The sequence below is a fragment of the Erythrolamprus reginae genome, chromosome 4 (genome assembly GCF_031021105.1).
Source record: "Erythrolamprus reginae isolate rEryReg1 chromosome 4, rEryReg1.hap1, whole genome shotgun sequence".
Lineage (NCBI taxonomy): Eukaryota > Metazoa > Chordata > Lepidosauria > Squamata > Dipsadidae > Erythrolamprus > Erythrolamprus reginae.
This window is the reverse complement of record NC_091953.1, coordinates 80,302,503-80,325,390: the sequence shown is the minus strand read 5'-3', so window position 1 is coordinate 80,325,390 and position 22,888 is coordinate 80,302,503. Positions and strand designations below refer to the sequence as shown.

The window sequence follows — 22,888 nt, the reverse complement described above, 5'->3', positions numbered from 1 at the left end:
GTCTGTGTGCAGCGCCATTTTTTACTAGTTTTTGGAAATATTTTGCTTCTGCGCATGTGCAAAAGCAAAATCGCATGAGGGGACGCAAAATGCCACGATGTGCATGCAGCACTCCGGTATGGAAGTAAGAGTAACTAGCCCTTGGGTCAGGAGTGTACAACTATGACAACTTTAAGACTTGTAGACATCAACTTTCAGAATTTCAGACAGGCTGGGGAATTCTGGGAGTTGAAGTTCACAGGTCTCAAAGTTGCCAAGATTGGACATCTCTGTTTAAAGCTAAGGATTCCATCACCTTTTTTTGGTTGAAGAAACAGTCCTTCACAGCTTCAGTTTCAGGGCAGTTGGGGTAGATAAGGATGTGGTGTAGCAAATATAGTCAAGACCTTTTGACTATGTTTTATATAAGCAACATTTCTGTTGAAATAGTAGTGTACCCAAGCTTACCCAACATTTTTGGAAATGAAATTGTACAGCATGAAATAACACCCACTGGTACTTTCAAATAAGAACGTTTTTATTCTGTTTATTAATCATAGCTAATTAATTTAAGATCCAGTTTCATGCACTTTTTCAAGAGTCAAAACAATTTAGAACTTATCACAAATTTATAGTTGGTAGTGATTGTAGAAAAAGTAACTATTGAGATAAATAACATTATTCCCACAATTCTATATTACATGACAGAAACACGAAAATACTACTTAAGTGTCATCAAGGTGAATTTGACTTGTGATGCCATCGCAACATGTTTCTAAAAATAGCCAAGTTTCTTCAGTGACTTTATAAGTAATCCTTGCTTAACAGTGGCAATTGAATTCAAGCATTTCCATAGCTAAGTGATGAAATCATAAAACTTAATGTTGTGTGACTAAACTGCTTATTGATGGCATAATTGCCATTCCCTGGTTACCATTGTTAAGTAATGATTACGTGGGTCATTAAGGAAGAATCTCACATGACACAAGTTCCAACTTCCTATTGACTTTGCTTATCGGGAAAGGTAATAAATTGTGATCATGTGACTGTGGCATGCCCAAGATAGTTGCTAAGGGCCTGGATCATAATCACATGATTCTGTGGGTATGCTATAATGGCTGAACATTTGACGCAGTTGTAAGTACCACTTTTTAAGTGCTGTCAGAAGTTTGAATAGTTGCTGAACCAGGTCGTTAAATGTATTTTTGATTTGGTCCATCTACCTATTACTACTTTTAATATTTAACCTACCCCAACAAAATCATTGCTTATCTCTTTATATCACATGTGTATACTGTATATGTGTGTCAGCTTCTACTATATGATCAAGGGATCAGCCAGCCAGGAAAATGATTGATTGGATCATGCAGCATATGCCCTGTTTTCAGATGCATCTCAGTGCATCTGCCTGATTTCTCTCCAGCATTTATAACCATTATTGCCACTGAAAACACCCTGATCTTTGATGCTTTAATGGAAATGTCCTTGGTGATGAGAGCATGAGAGAGGCCAATCCTATTGGCCTGGGCACTAATTCCAAAATCAAACACAGCAGAAGTGAATGGCAAATCGCTTCAGAGTATTTCAAGAAAATAATAATAATGGAATGAAGAAAATACAAAACATAAAGAAAATTAATGCAATTTAAATATGCAACTGAAAAAAAGTTGTGAGTGCTTAACAAGACATACAAAAAAAAAGCCAACAACAACTCCTAGAACATTCACTTCTCTGTGATTTAACATGAACAGATATTATAGAATATAAGCACTTGGAGTATATGTGGTCCTAGCATTTCAGATAATTAATATTGAAGATAGATGAATGTCAAATAATTTTAGCAATATTTTATATTCATTATATAAATAATGCAATAACTGAAAAGTTAGCTTTGTAGTCTGGAGATTTTCATTTAAATTTAAATTTAAATTCGCTATATAGGAGAATAGTATTATAAAATAATTATTTTAAAAGACACTTTATTATTCTTAAGCAAACACTAAAGTTTTTTGTAAAAAGCAATCTAAAATATCTGATGCAAGATTATATTCCCCATGATCTGTCTTATGCTGTTTATTGCAGTGCTGTTTTGAGTTTACAGAAAATCAATTTTAAAAAATGAGAAAACAATAAAAATGTGTGGTTTTTGTTTTCTTTCCCCTGCTTAAAATAGTTAATTCTTAGAGAATCAATCTAGTTATAGTTAATGCATTTTTCATAATGCAAGCACAACATAGATCTCCTTCATTGATTTTGGATGGGGTTGCTACATGTGCATCTTTCTGGGATCACAGCTCCAGCTTAATGAACAGATGACAAGGTTTAATATTCAATATTATTAAAAAATATTGTATAGTTAGCATTATAGCAGATCACTATTAAAAAGATTTATATTTACTATATTTTATTTTTCCAGATCACCTTTTGCTGCTGTAACAGATTATTCTGTCACAAGGAACAATGTCATACAACTCTGCCTTGAATTAACAACAATTGTACAACAGGTGTGAAACTACATAATACATGTTACTATTTAAAAAGTATTCTGGGTAAAGATTTTGCACACATAATTTCCTTAGCGTTAAAAATATTTCTATTTACTAATCTACTAAACTGTGTGGCAAATTTCTTATGATAATTTAAAGTAAATTTTATCACTGCATTTAGATATAAAGTTAATATCAAATAGCTATCTCAGGTGTGCAATAAAGCATTTTCAGCTTAAAATATTATACATTTGAACTGTCTTACACACTTTTTTTATTTTACTTGACACAAAATTGACAAAGCAGGGATATTTTAATTTAGGAGAAGAGAAAAATAGTTTACACTAGACCATATTTCTTAATAATTATGAAAGAACTTGAACGATTAAAGATAAATAAGGCAATGGGTCCAGATGGCATCCACCCCAGAGTTCTTAAAGAACTCAGATCTGTCATTGCTACCCCCCTGACTGATTTGTTTAACCAATCCTTGTTAACAGGAGAAGTTCCTGAGGATTGGAGAATGACCAGTGTTGTGCCTATCCACAAGAAGGGCAGTAGAGAAGAAGCTGGAAACTACAGGCCAGTTAGCTTGACATCAGTTGTAGTTAAAATGATGGAGACTCTACTCAAAAAGAGGATAAATCAGCACCTAAAAAACAATAACTTATTGGACCCAAATCAGCATGGCTTTACTGAAGGCAAATCATGTCAGACTAATCCCATTGATTTCTTTGACTATGTCACAAAGGTGTTGGATGAAGGTGGTGCCGTGGATATTGCCTACCTGGACTTCAGCAAAGCCTTTGATACAGTTCCACATAAAGAGCTGATAGATAAATTAGTGAAGATTGGACTTAATCCCTGGATAGTTCAATGGATTTACAGCTGGCTGAAGTGTAGACATCAGAGAGTTATTGTTAATGGCGAGTATTCTGAGCAGAGTCAGGTTACAAGCGGTGTGCCACAAGGGTCTGTTCTGGGTCCTATTCTTTTTAATATGTTTGTGAGTGACATAGGGGAAGGTTTGGTAGGGAAGGTTTGCCTATTTGCCAATGACTCTAAAGTGTGCAATAGGGTTGATAATCCTGGAGGCGTCTGTAATATGGTAAATGATTTAGCTTTACTAGATAAATGGTCAAAGCAATGGAAACTGCAGTTTAACGTTTCCAAATGTAAAATAATGCACTTGGGGAAAAGGAATCCTCAATCTGAGTATTGTATTGGCAGTTCTGTGTTAGCAAATACTTCAGAAGAAAAGGATTTAGGGGTAGTGATTTCTGACAGTCTCAAAATGGGTGAACAGTGCAGTCAGGCGGTAGGGAAAGCAAGTAGGATGCTTGGCTGCATAGCTAGAGGTATAACAAGCAGGAAGAGGGAGATTATGATCCCGCTATATAGAATGCTGGTGAGACCCCATTTGGAATACTGTGTTCAGTTCTGGAGACCTCACCTACAAAAAGATATTGACAAAATTGAACGGGTCCAAAGACGGGCTACAAGAATGGTGGAAGGTCTTAAGCATAAAACGTATCAGGAAAGACTTAATGAACTCAATCTGTATAGTCTGGAGGACAGAAGGAAAAGGGGGGATATGATCGAAACATTTAAATATATTAAAGGGTTAAATAAGGTCCAGGAGGGAAGTGTTTTTAATAGGAAAGTGAACACAAGAACAAGGGGACACAATCTGAAGTTAGTTGGGGGAAAGATCAAAAGCAACATGAGAAAATATTATTTTACTAAAAGACTAGTAGATCCTTGGAACAAACTTCCAGCAGACATGGTAGATAAATCCACAGTAACTGAATTTAAACATGCCTGGGATAAACATATATCCATCCTAAGATAAAATACAGAAAATAGTATAAGGGCAGACTAGATGGACCATGAGGTCTTTTTCTGCCGTCAGACTTCTATGTTTCTATGTAAAGGAAGTAGTGTTTTTGTGAAAAACAGCAAGACAAAGAATAATTTCAAATTCTTGTTTTCAGGCAGCTTCCAGCTTCTTTTCTGAAACTAATTGCAAAGCCCATTTGAAACTCTAGTTTTGCTGGATAATGTTGGCGATGTTACAAAGACAAAACACCAACTGTTATTCTTGGTTATAAAACCAAAACATATATTCTTTGTGTTGCTGCAGTGATAAGAAGTGAGGGAATTCCCTTTTTATTTTTTTTACTGGCAAATCTATCCTATCCACCCCTATTTATGTTTCAGGTGGAGAAAATGGAGTCTGTGTTTACAGATTCTGTATATATTTTTGAAAATCAGTATGTCTCATAATTTTATCGACTTCCACATTGCTATAAGTATCATATCACTATTTGTCGTAAGAATATCTTTCTGGCAACATAAACTGTTTTATAGCTTATATGTAATGAATAATGGGTACAGTCAAGAGCAAGGATATTAAACTCCCTTTCATCAGCATTCTGGTTGCCCTCAAAGGGCCAGTTGCATGTAAGGCTCACAGTAGCCAGGTGGGCATGACTGGATGGTCACAGCTAGTTTACTGCAACTAGGTGGGTGTGGCTGGGTAGGCATGGCTGGCTTGACGTTGGTGGTGGGGATGCGGGAATTCTTTTACAGGCCTGGAGGGACCAATGTGGAGCTTCTGGAAAGCAAAGTGTTTTGACAGTGCACCTTTGCCCACAGGCCACATTAGGTGTCTAACTTGGAGTTGAAAGAAACAGCCACATGAAAGCTAAGGATCTGGGCATGATGTTCTCAGGATCTGGGCAGTGGTGGGATTCAAATAATGTAACAATGGGTTATGTGGGTGTGGCTAGGTGAGTGTGACTAGGTGGTCATGTAACTGTGTGTGTGTGGTTAGGGGGTCATCTGACTGTGTGTGTGTGGTTAGGTGGTCATATAATTGGGTGGACATGGCCACTTTTCATATGGAGGGGTGGGCGTGGCCAACATAGCCATCTGTTTTGCCAATTTAGCAGTCCATTAAACAATACACAGCAGCCCCCGTTTCTTTTCTTCTTTTTAATACTGCATGAAGTTTTTACTCTGGTTTTTTTTTTTTAGTAAGGGGGAGGTTTGCAATGCCTGGGGAATGAAAGGCATGCTTTCCATAGGTCTAATTGCTATATTTAAAGGGTCAGCTAATGTCATTGGTTTGGGAGATTCATTGGTGAGGTGATAGTGACTGGATGTGCGATGTTGGTTTAGTAACTGTCAGGCCAAAGCTAACGTTTTTTGTTAGAGACTTTGGCCTGCAACAGGTAGAATTGGGGAGGGATGGTTGCATGAAAGGGAAAAATACTAGCCACAACAAATTCTTACCAGAGATTCAAGGTCATCCTTTGTTCAGCACCAGCTGGAAGGATTGTGGGCGTTGAGAGAACTGGAGTGATCCATGTGATGAACTTCTGGGTATGGGGATGAGGGATGAACTTTAATATGGGTGGAGAACTGTAGGAAACCTTAGTATTGGGTTGACTACAATTCGTAACCAACATGGTTTGGTTAATAAATTGAAACTTGGAAGAAGGCCAAGTTTTTGGACTCTGATTTATTTCTCGGATGCTAATTGGAATGCTGATATTAACTGGAATTGGTAAATTGACAGAGAACTCATTGGGCTGAAGATGCTAACTGTGCTCCAAACTTTGACTGGGTTTCTCACATTCATTTGCAGCGTCCACAATACAAGGAGCTACTCCTTGGTACTTGCCCTCCTCCAATTGTCAGCAGATACACTGCTTTTTCTAGAGAAGCAGATGCATCCTGAGTGCATTCTTTCGCAACCCCTTCACAGGTCCCCCACTTGTTTGCCCCCCAGGTGATGCCCTCTACCTTTCCTCCCTTGCCTCCAGGGCTTGCACTAGGGTGGGCAGGCTTGTTATCTGGTGGTGCCAAAGATCTTCTTGCAGGCTGTGGCCAGACCTCTGGTTGCACGGTTTCCCTTCATGCTGTTGCCATTGCTTCCTCGCCACTCCAGCCTAGGACCAAAACAAGCCCTTCTGCATGGACCTCTGCCTGGGGATGCAGGGCCATTGGAAGGTGGTGGGTCACCGCTTCAGTTCCCTCGTGGACAGAGCACCCATGAAGCACAGCCAAGGCATTTGGGGTCACAGCAGAATGAGCAATCAAATCCCATCTCTGCTGGTGTGCCTGCCTCCCCTCCCCTAGTTCTCAAAAGAGCTGCCTGCTGGTCCTGGGCACCAGGGGGAAGCACCAGGTGGCTATTTTTAAAGTGAGAGTAGTTTATGCAAGACGTGGGATACAGCCTGAACTTTCTCAGTAGGGTCACCTTGTTGAGATTTGTTCCTGATTGGGAGAGCCAATTGAAATTAACGGCATTGTCCTCTGCAATGAGGCATGGCTCAATTCACTCTTAAATACCCTGAGGACATGGTCCATTAGTCAGCAGTACTACTCATGAGTAAACCTCCTACAGAGTCAGTCACGCCTGCTCACTGCCTATGTACTCTAGCATCGAGGCTCTTCCTCTTCTCCTGAGTCACTCATCCCAGGAAGTGCAGAAGGCCCTGGTTGTTGTTCCGCCTCTGATGCCATGTCCCCTTCACTGTCAGTCTTGGGTGCCAGGAACACAGGATACCTATACCTCATCTCCCCTGCCTCTGCATCCTCTGAATCCATAACTAATCTCACTGGAAGCAAGCGAAGCACAACAGTGTGAGATATCGCTACATTTCTACAGAAATGCACATGATCAAAGATAAAGCCTGTCCAGACTATATATGGATCAATATAAAAGGGAAGGAGTCACATTGCCATAGGGGTATGCAGGGGTGGGCAACAGGCGGGATGGCATGAAACACCATTACACTGGCAGAAATGGAATTACGCATGCATCTCCATCATCACTGGACGTATATGTGCCGTGCACCCAAAATTCGGCTTCTGCACATGTGCAGAAGCTAAATCTCACTGCCCCAGCCAGTAGCAACAGCACCCCATGCTAAGTGGGCCCAGAGAGTGCAGTGCTACACCGGTGGGCGTGGGGTGCCTCTGCCCCTGCTGCCGCTGGAGCCGGCCAATGGCCCTGGGACTGGGTCCTGCGAGGCAAGGCATTGGTCAGTCCCATCCAGGAGCCACTAGCCAGTGGGAGGAAATCCTCCAGGGTGGGGCATGTGAGTGGGTGCAGTTGGCGGCAGGCAACGGCAGAACGTCAGCTAGTGCAATAAGCTCTGCATGCAGCACCTGGCCATCCACTACATCGGCCACCTCTCTGAGCTACTTGGTCAGGAGATGAGCTTGCCGTCCTTTCTGCTCGAGCCTCCCTGCCCCCAGAAGCACCTTGGAAGTGCTAAAGCCATGGCCCACAGCACCCACGCAGCTGCTCCTCTCTGGACCTTGGTCCCGCTTTTCTGCGTCCCTCCTGCTGCCTGTGTTCGGCCAAAGTTGGCCCAGGCTCCAGAAGAGCCTCACCGGTCTCCTCCCTGGACTCCTGCGGCTCCTTGGCAGGCAAGCTGCTGCATCGGCCACCTCTCCAAGCTGCTCGGCCAGGAGAATGGCCGGGCGGCTTGTCTTGACATCTTCATTGAACTGTCCACCGAAACCCCACGATCTCTTCCTTGGGTTGTCTCGGAAAGCTTGGTCCCCATCAGTTGGTAGATATAATTGGAGTTATTTCCCCCAATATTCATAGATTTGCACTTGTTTAGGTTAAAATGCATTTGCCACTTTGTTGCCCACTCACTCAATTTCAAGAGATCTTTCTGGAGCTCCCGACAATCAGTTTCACTTTTCACTATTTGGAACAATTTAGTGTTGTCAGCAAACTTTGCTACCTAACTATCTACAGGATCTACAGGATCCAAAAAGATCTTGACAAACTTGAACTATGAGCCCTATTCAACAAAATGAATTTTAATGTGGAGAAAACCTAGGGTTTAAATTTAGGCAGGAAAAATCCAAGGTATAAGTACAGATTAGGCAAGATCTGGCTCAAAAACAGTAATTGTGGGAGTCCTAGAGGATGATCATTTGAATATGATCCAGCAATGTCCATAAACAGCCAAAAAAGCTAACACAGTCTTGGGCTGTATAAACAGATACATAGAATCAAGATCATGTGAAGTATTATTTCAACTTTACAAAATCCTAGTAAGACCACATCTGGAATACTGCAACCAATTTTGGTTACCATGCTACAAAAATATGTTTGAGACTTTGGAAAAAGTTCAGAAAAGAGCAAACAGGATGATCAAAGGCCTGGAGACTAAACCATATGAAGAACTGCTGTGGGTTTTTGATCTGACTACTCTAAATAAAGGAAGAATTAGGAGTCACATGATAGCAGTATTCCAGCATTTGAGGGGCTGCTACAAAGAAGAGGGAGTCAAATTATTCTCCAAACCACCAGAGGGCAGGACAAGAAATTATGATTGGAAATTAATCAAAGAGAGAATCAACCTGGAATTAAGGAGAAATTTCCTTAATTCTCTCCCCCCCATTTCTCTCTCCCTCCCTCCCTCCTGGGGATGCTGGGAAGGAACCCCTGGAATGGTACTGGGTGGTGGGAAACTGACTTCCAGAGGCTGACGAGCCCAGAAGTAATGCAGTAAAGCCCAACTGTGGGGGGAGATGGGGCATCCCAACACAAGCAGCTCTTCAGAAAAAGCAACTAGGAGGTGACAATGAGCCCATGCTGAAGCAGGGTCAAATTGTAGCTCTGCATCATAATGACCTCCTGGAGGAAAAGGAACCCCATCTCCTCCATTGTGAAGTGTACTAAATTTCACTGTGCTGTGTAAAGGGCAGGCCATGGAGACAGCAACAGCAAATGCACCGCCATGAAGGTGGAATGCTGTTTCACACATTTTTTTGAGTCCTGCAAATGATGGTAAGAAATGCAATAGAGTGTTTGGAAATTTCAGATCGTGCAGAATGCAGATGTGAGAGCAATCATGGGCTTCCCTAGGTATGCCAATGTTTCACCAACACTCCGCAGTCTGCATTGGTTGCTGATTAGTTTCCGGTCACAATTCAAAGTGTTGGTTATGACCTATAAAGCCATTCATGGCATTGGACCAGAATATCTCTGGGACCGTCTTCTGGGACCGCACGAATCCCAGTGACCGGTTAGATCCCACAGAGTTGGCCTTCTCTGGGTCCTGTTGACTAAGCAATGTCATCTGGTGGGACCCAGGGGAAGAGCCTTCTCTGTGGTGGCCCTAACCTTCTGGAACCAGCTCCCCCCAGAGATTAGGATTGCCCCCACGCTCCTTGCCTTTCGTAAACTTCTTAAAACCCACCTCTGCCGTCAGGCATGGGGGAACTGAGATAGCTTCCCCAGGCCTATATAGTTTATGTATAGTATGTTCTGTACATGTTTTTTAAATTACGATTTTTTAGTTTTTAAATATTAGATTTGTATTGTATATTGTTTTCTATTACTGCTGCGGCGGCATACAAATTTAATAAATAAAATAATAATAATAATAATAATAATCATCATCATCATCATCATCATCAAACTGAATGGTGGCAACACTATCAAAGCTATAAATACTTGGGCCATACTTGTTATTAGATACACAGCTGGCATAGTGAACTGGACTCAAGCAGAGCTGGACAACCTGGACAGGAAAACCAGAAAATTAATGACGATCCATCATGCACTACATTGACAGGCTGTATTTACCAAGGAAAATAGGCAGCAGAGGACTTTTGCAAGAGAAGCAGGCAGTGGAAGAAGAGAAGCATGCATTAGCTGACTATGTGAAGGAGAGCAAAGAGTCAGCGTTGATGGAGGTCAATAATAGGAAGCTTCTCAAGGTGAAGCAAACTAAGGACCAGTACAGAAAAACTGTAACTCAATGTCGTAGGGACAGTTGGCGGAACAAAGCATTGCATGGCCAGTTCTTGGAGAAGATTGAAGGCAAAGTGGATAAAGAAAAGACCTGGTCATGGCTTAAAAGTGGAACACTCAAAAAGGAGACAGAAGGACTAATACTGGCAGCACAAGAGCAGGCCATTAGAACAAATGCTGTCAAAGCCAGAATTGAAAAATCAACAGACAATCCAAAGTGCAGACTTTGTAAAGAAACAGATGAAACAATCGATCACATACTCAGCTGCTGCAAAAAGATCACACAGACTGACTACAAGCATAGACATGATGCTGTGGCACAGATGATCCACTGGAAATTGTGCCGGAACTACCATTTACCTGTGGCAAAGAACTGGTGGGATCATAAGCCTGAAAAAGTGGTCGAAAATGAGCAAGCAAAACTACTGTGGGACTTCCGACTTCAGACTGACCAAATTCTGAAGCATAACACACTAGACATTGTGATTGTGGAGAAAAAGAAAATATAGATCATCGACATCGCAATCCCAGGGGACAGCAGAATTGAGGAGAAGCAGCTGGAGAAATTAGTGAAATACGAAGATCTAAAAATCGAGCTGCAACGACTCTGGCATAAGCCAGTGAAAGTGGTCCCAGTGGTACTTGGCACGCTGGGCGCAGTGCCAAAGGATTTCAGGGGACATTTGAAAATCATCGGAATTGACAAAATCTCCATCTGTCAATTGCAAAAGGCTCCTTTACTGGGATCGGCGAACATAATTCGCCGCTACATCACGCAGTCCTAGGTGCTTGGAAAGCGCCCGACTGGTGATGAAATACGAAATCCAGCATAGTGATCTCGTTTGCTGTGTTGTATTGACATAATAACATTAATAATAATAATAATAATAATAATAATAATAATAATAATAATAATAATAATAATAGAGCTGGGCTGAGGCGACAGCGTGCTTGCTGACAGAGAGGGCTCTGTGTGCCACCTCTGGCACATGTGTTATAGGTTTGCCATCAGGGATATAGATTCTCCTGCTTGGGCAGGGGGCTGAACTAGAGTATTTCCAAGGTCCCTTCCAGCTCCTATTCTGCTCTGCTCTGCTTTGCTCTGTTATGTTTTCTGACTGCTGTATATGGATACCTTCTGTTTGGCTTCTGCCTATTTGTCTTACATAGCAGTCATTATACTATATGTTGTACATTTCTCAAGGTAGGCAAACATGCTGTAAGTATGAGTAGATTAATTCTGTTCTAGTTAAGAATCCCATTGTTTCTCATTTGTGATGAAAATCATGATGTGTGGGAGCAGTTTATCTTGAATGTGGATGACACACAGTTGGCTTATTTTTTCTCCCTATAAATGCATTCACCTTATTCATGGAAACTTTTAGCAACAGATATTTATGTCTGTAGGGGAGAGATGGGCAGAGAGAGGGAGAGAGCAGAAAGATATTTTAATTGTAAGCTAAAGTATTAAGAATATTCCATGATTTTGACTGAAATATTTCAAAATTTCAAAAGCTATAACTATATATTTTAATGATGTTAGATTGAAGTAATGTTAGATTAATGAATTATCTTGATACTTTTGAAAGAAGAGTTAAGGGGCTATTTTTATCAGTCTGAAAAAATATTAAGCTACTTTCAAAGTTGGATGAATAGAAATCAACAAATTATAGGGCCTTTAGTCCTATGTACTCTTCCATTGAAATTCTTGGTATTAGCTCAATGTTTATGCACCTTAGAAGTTAAGGAAATAATCATTCTAAATAGAACTTATGCAATTGACTTAATTCCACTATTTTTACCAACATTCATTAGGACAAAATGCTTTGTAGTAGTCTAAGAATTTCCAGGACCCAAATTGTTTCAGATTCGGAACAAATTCATTCTGAAAAGACATTTCATTAAAAATAGCTTTGTAATGCATGTGTTCATTTTGTATGTAATTAGTTCATATATTTGTTCTGTCTGGGTGCCCCCAGACCTCAATACCAACTGGAAAAAACAGCCAGACACGCTGGTAAAAGCAAAAGTACTTTATAGCTTGAAAAATAAACACAGAGAAAAACCTGTTCTTCCCCACAGGCAGGTTATGAGACTTTACAGCAGAGTCCTGATGTCCAGACAATACAGCAGCCTTCTTGCTGGCACACCCACCATTGTAGAGAATAAGACCCCCCACCTTTTCCCCCCAAGGTTTCAGTATTCAAAGTCACAAACCAGAATTCCAAGACGCCAAAGAGCACAGCCAGGTCCCAGGACTCCCAAAGATAATACTCCACAAGCCAGGAAGGGTGGGTCTGCCTTTTAGCCTTTCCAGAGAGCACCACACCCAAACCCAGCTGTTGCCTCTTTAGTGCTGAAAGTACCTAGCTAATTGGTCCCTTTGTGTTGCTCTTCTCTGTCGCAGATCGATTATTGCTTGTGCATTTTCCTCTAAGGAATCCAGGCTGCTTGCTGGGGAGAGCTCCCTCTCGGGGGCCTCTGGCTGTTCCCCCTCTTCCTCAGCCTGAGATTCCTCCTCTTCGTCTGCCTGCACCTCCTGTTCCTCATCCTCCCCCTCTGAGCAGGAAACCGACAGAAGATCAGCCGTTCCCTGAGGGGCCTCGGACGGAATCACAACACATATTAATTTAATTCATATATTATACTACCTTAGTGCATATTTCTCATTTATTTTATTGCACACACACACACACACACACACACACACACACACACACACACTATCCTTTATTTAGTAAACGAACTAAATATGTGAGGAGTTGTAGATGATGAACTATGATTATGGGGCAGGATAATTTCAGAATTATGGCTATGAAATGATGGAACTGATATTTCTTATCTCCAAATGATGACTTCCTTCCTTCCTTCCTTCCTTCCCTCCGCCCCTCCCTCTTTCTTTCTTTCTTTCTTTCTTTCTTTCTTTTTCTCTTTCTCTCATATTATTGAAGTACTGTATTAAAAAGTAACTACTTTCCTCTAAATATTTCATTTAATTCAAGTAATTTCAGTTCATCTTATCTTTCTAGGACTGCACAGTACATGAAACTGAGAACAAAATTCTGCATGTGGTAAGCAGCATTTATTGATCATCATAGATATTAATAGTGAACTCATTAACTAAATGTTAATCCTTATATAGTCAAATGCTTTTGGTTCATCTATGCAGTCTACTTACATTCTAGGCTTTATTCTACACAGTTGTTTTTACTAAGAATACAGTTTGCTTAATTCTGCCTTACATACTGAACCATTATCTAAAATCATATAGATTTCCATGTATCTTGCACTTAAGGGAACAAGGTACACACCACTAGCCATTCTTCCTTGCTAATCTTTCCACTTGAAACCACCAAGGCTATGCCAGCACTATATCAAAAGTGAATGATGTTCTAAAGCCAAGAGAATGTATTATTTTACTATTCCTAAGAAGAATGGGATCCTTTTTATCTTAACTACCTTTTGTTTTTGTTTTTTTTATCAAGAACAGTAGTTCACCATACATTTCTTCACTTCCACCATACATTTCTTCACTTTACAGAAAACCGTGTCCTATATCAGTTTTTTATTTTACCATTGTACCTACTTAGGGCATTTGGAGATTAATTTAACTGATATGCACTCAGTCATTCAGTTCCTAGTCATCTCATGGCTGATTATTGTAATGTACTTTACATGTGGCTACCCTTGAAGAGCATTCAGAAGCTACATCTGGTGCGGAGTGCGCAGAGAGGTAGTTGTGTGGGCGGGGCAAGAATGGCCCTTGTAATACTACTGCTCTGTGAGCTGCATTGGTTGCCAGTTGGCTTCTGGGTGCAATTCAAGATGTTGGTGATCACCTTTAAAGCCCTTCATGGCATGGGTCCAGGTTACTTGAAGGACCATCATACCCCTTTGGTATTGGCCTGTACCATTCTTGTTGGCTAAGGAGGCATGCTGTTGGACCTATCAACCTGATTGCTCCAGCTGGTGAGGTCTAGGAGGAAGACCTTCTCTGCTGTTGCTCATGCCCTCTGGAACATCTTGCCCCCCCACCCCGATGGGAGATTGGCCCCAACTCTGCTATCTATTTTGTAAGGGTCTAAATATGTTTTCCAATTCAGCTTGAATTCCTAGTGGGGGACCAGCACAATGGAGATCCCATCTCTCCCCTACTCCATCACCATCCTCCCCAAGTGTCTTTGGTTTTAATGTTTGATTTTAACTTTTTATGTTAGATGTTAACTTAGATGTGACTGTAAGCCTCCCAGAGTTACCTTATGGTAAGATAGGCAGCCAATAAATACACAAAGTGTATTATGTATATTTGCAGCAAATGAGTTTCATTTCCCTAGGTGCTCTTACTGGGGATGTGTGCTTTTATATATTTTTTTCCTTTTCCTTGATTAGGTCAGCTGTTAACATTTCAAATTTAACCCTGTATTATTAAATAATATATAAGATGTATGGAAAAAATCTGAACTGTATTTATTATTATGGTTATAAAATAAGTTTATGTATATACTGTATGTGTATCCCTCAGTCATATATTTGCTAATACTCCTAGAAGGGAGAAGAAAGAGAAAAATCCCCAAACTAAACAGATTTTTCTTTTTGAAATTTTTATCTGATTGATCATTTTATCATAATTGCAGTCTTATAAGCAGTGAAGAGCTACAAAACTTTTTACTACCACATTGTGGGCATGGGTTATTTTGTGGGTGTGGCTTGCAGGCCATGTGACCAGGTGGAATGGCTTGATAATCATGTGACCGTGGGTGACTTAAAGGTCATGTGACTGGCTTAAAGGTGGCCAACTTGACGTCACTCATGTCAAGGGTTTGGCTTAGGGTTGGGGGACCTGGCCTCTTCTTGCCTCAAAGAGATACAATCTATTCACTATTACTGAACATCCAAAATATACTATTTAATTCTATGTAGGTATGCCATATGTGTACATACATATTACTCACAGGCACACAAAAATATATATTATCTACTATATAAACTGTATGTGTATGCATACACATACACATACCCAGAGCCCAGAAGGGTGGAGGGAAATTCAAAATTTTTCTACCGGTTCTGCATACTTGACCAAAATTTTTCTACCAGTACTGCGTACCTGACCGTTCCCATAGGAGCCCATCACTGCTTATATGGGAGTAAAATTGTATCCTTAACTATTATGCTCAAGGTTTGCTGAGTTAGATTTAAAGTTCCTGTATTAATATACCTTTTTTTCCTCTAGTGTAAGACTCTATCTAGTGTTTGTGATCATATAATTTCACTTTCATCTGATCCCCTCGTGTCTCAATCTGCTCATCTGGAAGTGATTCAGCTAGCAAATATCAAGCCAAGTGAAGGGCTGGTAAGATGTACACAGTTAATCAAAAGTTCATCCAGGATGGAAGAAATACATTTTCTGAATAAAATGTTTATTTGGCATATCTAGACCCTTTACTGCAAATCTGTATGAAGCAGTCAGATACACCATGGTCAGTACTGCATGTTAACAGTTATTTTATTAAATCCTTAAGAAAATAGTATCAACTGAAACTATCGTTAAAATACTGTAGTGGATTGTATTCTGCAGTTTTCTAGAATTGGTTTTCAAGTTTAAATTACAGAATACTGTAAACTTTATTGTGTCTCTGACTGATAATATATTAATAATAACTTGTGAGGTACTTGTTAGGTATTCCAATATTTGAAGAAATAATTCTAATTAATTTATGAAAATACCTTGAATATAGATAATGCAGTTACAAATATCCAAATATTATTGATACTGTTTTCCCCAAATATTGTTGTTTTAATTTCCTGACAGTTATGCTCCGTAAATTTAAATCTGAAATCATTGTTTTCTAAATTTCTAAATTTCACAATATTTTTGCACTCAATCTCACCTTTAATCTGCCTTCTGCTGTGTTACTTTGTAGACCCTTGCTCTAAATCTTGTACTTGTCTCAGTGTCATAGTAGCATATTAAAGTCATTTTCTATTCCACCATTTGTAATTTATTCCATGTCCTGTCATAATCTGATTAAAATATTTGCACTTTCATAATTTACTGGATGTTTATATAGCTTTCCTACTTTTAGAAATGCTTTTTATGAGATGACCATATTCTCTTTTTAATTGGAAAGATACACCCCGCCCCTGATTCTCTCACAGATTTTCCTCTTTTTATTTATTTAGATTTTAAGACTGTTCCTATATAGAAATACTTATTAACAGTTTGGTTATACTTTATATAGTAAATAAAACCAATTCTTTAAGTTAAAAAAAAAAGAAAATATCAGAATGGATTTTCCATTTTTTAAAAATAAACTCATATATCTTTTTTCAACTTTAAATTATTTTGAGTAGTGGTCATTTTGACTATTTCTTGCTGAAACATATTATTTTGGAATCTAATAGCAAGTTGTAACATTAACCTTTTATTAGCCTAGAAATGGAAAATACTTTATCAGTGACATTTACATAAACTGCATGATGTTAAAATAATTAGAATGAAAGGATAAGAATTCTAATTTTCTTATTAATTATTATTGATACTTGATGGTTTTAAAATATCTTTTGGCATTTCTGACATAGAAAGTACAAACAAAGGAGCTGTTTAATCAAGCTTCACATAGAGTTTTATTTTCTCTGAGATTTATGAATCAAATTGCTGTCAAATTGGAATCTGTGATAACGGCATAGAAATAAATTACAAAGAAAATACAATATAATGAAGATATAACAAGAAATATAGATAACATTTCTTAATATAAGGGAATAACAAGTGTTTCAGAAATGAAGGCAAATGAAATTAATATTAAGGTTGATGTTGCAAATAGTCCAGAATGCAGCTGCGCAAGCTGTCATGGGTGTACCTCAGTACACCGATATAACACCTACACTCCGTGAGCTGCACTGGCTACCTATTAATCTCTGGTCACAATTCAAGGTGTTGGTTATCACCTATAAAGCCCTACATTGCGTAGGGCCAGACTATCTATGAGACTATCTCCTGCCGAATACCTCCCAGGTCCCGTCGACTAAGCAATGCAGATTGGCAGGGCCACAGGAGAGGGCCTTCTCTGTTGCTGCCCCAGCTCTATGGAACCAACTCCCCCCCGATATCCATATTGCTTCCACCCTACTTGCTTTCCGAAAGGCTGTGAAGACCTGGCTTTGCCAGCAGGCTGGAGGCTATGAATAAGGAGGCCTGATAAGACAGAGTGGCTGTTGGTTTTTCCTCCCAAGGACAATTCCATCTGTCCGTCCATTACCCTGGGGGGAGGAATTATTGACCCCCTCAGAGAGGGCCCACAACTTAGGCGTCCTCCTCAATCCACAACTTACATTAGAGAAACATATTTCAGCTATGGCAAGGGGGGCGTTTGCCCAGGTTCGCCTGGTGCACCAGTTGGGCCCTATCTGGACCGGGATTCACTGCTCACAGTCACTCATGCCCTCATCACCTCAAGGTTTGACTACTGTAATGCTTCCTACATGGGGCTACCTTTGAAAAGTGTTCGGAAACTTCAGATCGTGCAAAATGCAGCTGCGAGAGCAATCATGGGCTTCCTTAGGTATGCCCATGTTACACCAACACTCCACAGTCTGCATTGGTTGCCGATCAGTTTCCGGTCACAATTCAAAGTGTTGGTTATGACCTATAAAGCCCTTCATGGCATCAGACCAGAGTATTTCTGGGACCGCCTTCTGCCGCACGAATCCCAGTGACCAGTTAGGTCCCACAGAGTTGGCCTTCTCTGGGTCCCAGCGACTAAACAATATCGTCTGGCGGGACCCAGGGGAAGAGCCTTCTCTGTGGTGGCACCGACCCTCTGGAACCAGCTCCCCCTGAAGATTAGGATTGTCCTCACCCTCCTTGCCTTTCGTAAACTCCTTAAAACCCATCTCTGCTGTCAGGCATGGGAGAATTGAGACATCTCCCCCAGGCCTGTATAGTTTATGCATGGTATGTTGGTGTGTATGTTTTGCTTTTTAAATAAGGGTTTTTTAGTTACTTTTAAATATTAGATTTGTTGTATATTGTTTCATTATTGTTGCGAGCTGCCCCAAGTCTATGGAGAGGGGCGGCATACAAAACTAATAAATAATAATAATAATAATAATAATAATAATAATAATAATAATGATGAAATTGATATCCACCATGGCCAAATTGTAGTGAATGGTATGCATGTGGGTTGATTGGATTGTTGAGTTGTGGGTGTTTAATTGCGGTTTATAGTTTTAGATAATTATATTTACTTTTTTATTGTATTTGTATCTTTTTTATATTGTTGTATGCCATCCTGAGTCCTTCGGGATTGGACAGCATAGAAGTCGAATAAAATAAATAAATAAAATAAATAAATAAATGTTACAATTGGACTAAATAATAAATGATAATGGCAAGAAGAAAAGGATAGCAAAGGAAACAAATTGATCAAGCCATGTAAAAAATCAAATGCAAATTGGTTTCAGTTGTATAGTACATTATTCTACTGCTATAATTCTTACTAAAATTATTGCGATATCAATGTAAGGATTAAGGCTTTTAATAGTTATCAGGTCAGAGATGACCATCATGTAGAGATTTAACAACAATTTCAAGGCTATCAAGGACTATACCAAGTATCCATTAATGGATGAGGAACAAGTCATGATTAAAAAAAAACAAGATTATAAAAAGTCATTGCTTCTTTTCCATGGCAATAAACTCTTGTGTTTGACTTAGTTATTAGAAAAGTTATTCAATTAAGTTAAACTTTCATAACGCTAAATATATTGTTTTGATAAGTAGTACTTAAACAGTTTGTGTCCAGGATGCGAGGGGTCAGTAAATATTTTCCCCGTCCTCCTTTTGACTCATGCAGTATACAGGTCCTCAATGGAAGGCAGGTTGGCAGCAATTATTTTTTCTGCAGTTATGATTATCCTCTGAAGTCTGTGTCAGTCCTGTTGGGTTGCAGCACCAAACCAGACAGTTATAGAGGTGCAGATGACAGACTCAATGATTCCTCTGTAGAACTTGTTGGGCTTTTTTGATGATGTTTTTGATGTTAGGTGACCATTTTAGGTCTTGAGATATGATAGTATTGTGAGCGATGGAAGGGTCGAAGGGTTTCTCCTAAAGTCTACCACCATTTCTACAGTTTTGAGTGTGTTCAGTTCTAGATTGTTCTGGTCACACCATAAGGCACTCTCATACACAGTCTCCTCCTTCCCACCTAAGACTGAGACAGCTGCTGCAAAGCCCAGGAACAGTTCAAAGCACTTTCATACACAGAGCATCCCCCCTCCCACGTAGGACTGGGGCAACTTCTCCCAAACCTGTGAAGAGCTCAAAGCTCTATTCTCATGTATCAGTCCACCATCACTCCACTGGCCAGTATAATTGCTTCACCAGTTCATCCCTGCCCACCCAGCTTGCGTCCTTCAGCCTTACCTTTGCAAGATGTGGTCAGCAGAAGGGTGTGGGCAGCAATGAGCTGAAGTGACTGCAATCTGCAAGGCCTTGTAGGGTGGCCTAGGAGGAGCAATGAGGAGCAAAAGCCAGCTTTGCAAAGATTGGGAGGTAAGGGCAGGACTTAATCCCACCACTGGGTGGTCTGGATAGAGTGTGTGGGCAGGCTGGATGTGTTCCATGGGCCATAGTTAGAGGATCCCGGAAATCTTCCTCCAGTATGAATGTAAGGTGAGATGGGACTTTAAATATCCTAGATAGCAATTTTATGTCTGATCTCTAAATTAACCCAATATCCTTTCCACTGGTCCACAGATAGTGTCTTCCAAAGTTAGAATAATTAGTCATAAGAGTTATTTTCTGTGTGTATGTGTGTTTATATGGGCATGTATTGGTATGTATGTGTGTTTATATTTTCTTGCAATATTAAAAAATAGTTTTAAAATATATATAGTGAATATTCTGTTCTATTTTTCATTATGTTACCTTAATCTTAAGCAGTTTTTGAAAGTTTCCCCTATGAATGTTGTGGAAGTAATGTATTTACTTCACAACAATATAACATGTTATCTGGAATTTTAAAAGTATTATGCCATAAAATTGATACATACGCCAAATATACTTTGTTATGCTATTCAAAGGCATAGGGTTTGTAGAATACATTAGCTAGAGTGTAATTTTGTGAACCAAAGCTTTTTCATGAAGGAGATGTGTACCTGTTTGTGCAGAACACACTGTGTCTGTATATTTATTATTTATCTATTTATTTTAAAGACTTACAAGGCCATTTATCCTACTGCACAACTTTGGATAATTTACATTAAGAATGAAAATACAAACAAATTCAATACAGTCCAAACTAGATCTAGCACCTCAGCATCCTGTTTCAAAGCATCCAATGAACCATCCCTTTATTACTGTGGAAAAGGTGCTTCTAGCTCCTTCTAAATGAGAAGAGGAAGGAAGTGACCTGGAGACCTCACGGCCATTCTATCTGATCTGGTGAAACAGGCAGATATACTCAGGAAAAGGTGATTCCAGTGATGTAGGGCTTTACTAATAACCAGTAGCTTGAATTGTTCCTGGAAAGACTGGGAACTAATAAAGTTCATGCCACAGTGGTGCCATATGGGTGAATCGTGTGTGTGTATGTGTGTGTGTGTATGCATCTGTATATTGGAAAAATGGGGTGAAGGATAAAGAAAAGAAAAGAAATAAAACCTACAAAAGCATACATGTTTGTGAATTAAAAAAACCTACATTTATTGAAGAAAATATGCCATTTATATATTCTTTAATTTTAAGTCTGTTAACAACCAAAAACTTTGAGAATTAAATACATATATAAATTAGTGCTTTCAACATTTGTAACCAGCCCAGCAGAAAGAAGCATACAACTATATAGGAAAAAGAGGTGCATTTTTTGGACTGGATATAATTGGTGAAGGAAAGGTATCTTAGTCTTAACACACTGTAGATGTGTACTATATCTAATTCCATTTTCTTAAGTTAATTTGCCAAATCATATGTATGTCAAAAGTATAATGTTTAGGAGTTTATGCTCAGGTCTGTTCTCGATGGGGTGCAATGCTATCTCCTGATTGGCTACCTTTTTGACAGCTCCGTATATAGGCAGCTGTCAAACAGAACCTCATGTTGTCATCAGCTGAGAGCATGCATGTGTTAATGGTCACTCTTTGGAAACCGGTTAGCTATTGTGTAAAATAAAGAAAGCTGTTAGCACAGAAGCCTGGCTTGCCTCAATCATTGATCTATTGTTCTGGGATTGGAACACTGGTGATGAAGGTGAGTGATCTTTGAGCTGAGATGCCAGAACTTTGAGCTGAGGCATGAAATTACCTCAGAATGTCTTTGATGACAACATTAGCAGTTTTCAATAGTGCCGTAGAGATGTGGGAGTCATATATCAACCATTTTGAATGTTTCCTGGTGGCCAGAGATTACACAGGGCTCTCAAGCAGCAGGAAAATAATGTGTTTTCTTAATTTATGAGGCACCTTTTTACTTCAAAAAAGTGCATCAAAACCGGGGTGCGTCTTATACATCAAATGCTGCGGGGGGGAGTTGGGTAGCGGTAAGCAGCAGCAGCCTTCCCATGCTTTGCCGGCTGTTCCCGAGGCTGTCTGGCAGCCCTTGGCTGCCAGACGGCCTTGCTTCCCTCCCTGCGGGAGACCAGGGGGATTCCCTTGCTTCCCTCCCCGCGGGAGACTGGGGGGATTCCCTTGCTTCCTTCCCCGCGGGAGATGGGGATTCCCTTGCTTCCCTCCCCATGAGAGACCGGGGGGGGGATTCCTTTGCTTCCCTCCCTGCGAGAGACCAGGGGGGGATTCCCTTGCTTCCCTCCCCGTGGAAGACCGGCAGGCATTGGCCAAGGAGCCCTCCTGGTAGGCCGAAAAGCGGCTCGGGCGAGCGGCTGTGGCTGGGCAGGGGCCACCTCTCGCTGGCTGAGGAATTCCCTCTATCCTTCACTTTGGCATCAGGGAGAACACAAGCGGTGTCTGCTTCACTTTCAAAACCTCCTGTATGACTGATTCTCTCTCTGGGAGCCCTGTTCCCCCCCCTGCCCCGCACGCCCCCCCATTTCAGCCTGCTCTCCAAAAGCGTTTTCCTTTGTGTTTAGGACCTGGCGCTCTTCTCTCAGAGTGGCAAGAACAGAGCCACAAGTGCTTCCTTCAAGCTCCGTGCAGGGTGGCCACAGGTGCTTCCAGTATTCTTTAGCCAGGCAAAAGACACAGCAGCCACAGAAGATGCCTCAGAACCTCCACTGCTGCGTCTTCAAACCTGGCAAGTTTAAGGCTTGTGGACTTCAACTCCCATTCATAAGGTAGCATGACTGGTGGAGGAATTCTGGGAGCTGAAGTCCACAAGTCTTGAAGCTGTCAAGTTTGAAGTTTATAAAAAGTATTCTGCTACACTGGTATTTTATTAAACAATATAATACTACACCATTTGGTTCAGAATACATTTTTCCTTGTTTTCCTCCTCTAAAATCTGGGTGCGCCTTATATACCGGTGCGTCTTATACACCGAAAAATATGGTAACTAGTATGTGGCCGCCCTATAGTTTCTTGATCTTGATGAGCTTTGTGAGACAAGATTGTCTCCAGAATCAAGGATCTACATATACACCGCCACCTCCTGGCAAAAACAGATGTGACA

The 22,888-nt window shown here is 40.3% G+C and overlaps 1 protein-coding gene across 6 annotated transcripts in view; it reads left to right on the top strand.

Moving 5' to 3' along the window:
- The window catches only part of CNKSR2 (connector enhancer of kinase suppressor of Ras 2), a 326,584-nt gene that overhangs the window by 76,481 nt on the left and 227,215 nt on the right, over nucleotides 1-22,888 (top strand). For all 6 annotated transcript variants that reach the window (XM_070750725.1, XM_070750722.1, XM_070750728.1 and 3 more), the window contains exons 4-6: nucleotides 2,396-2,483; nucleotides 13,290-13,331; nucleotides 15,491-15,610. In XM_070750725.1, the coding sequence (XP_070606826.1) occupies nucleotides 2,396-2,483; nucleotides 13,290-13,331; nucleotides 15,491-15,610 (250 nt within the window). The remainder of the gene's footprint in view (nucleotides 1-2,395; nucleotides 2,484-13,289; nucleotides 13,332-15,490; nucleotides 15,611-22,888) is intronic.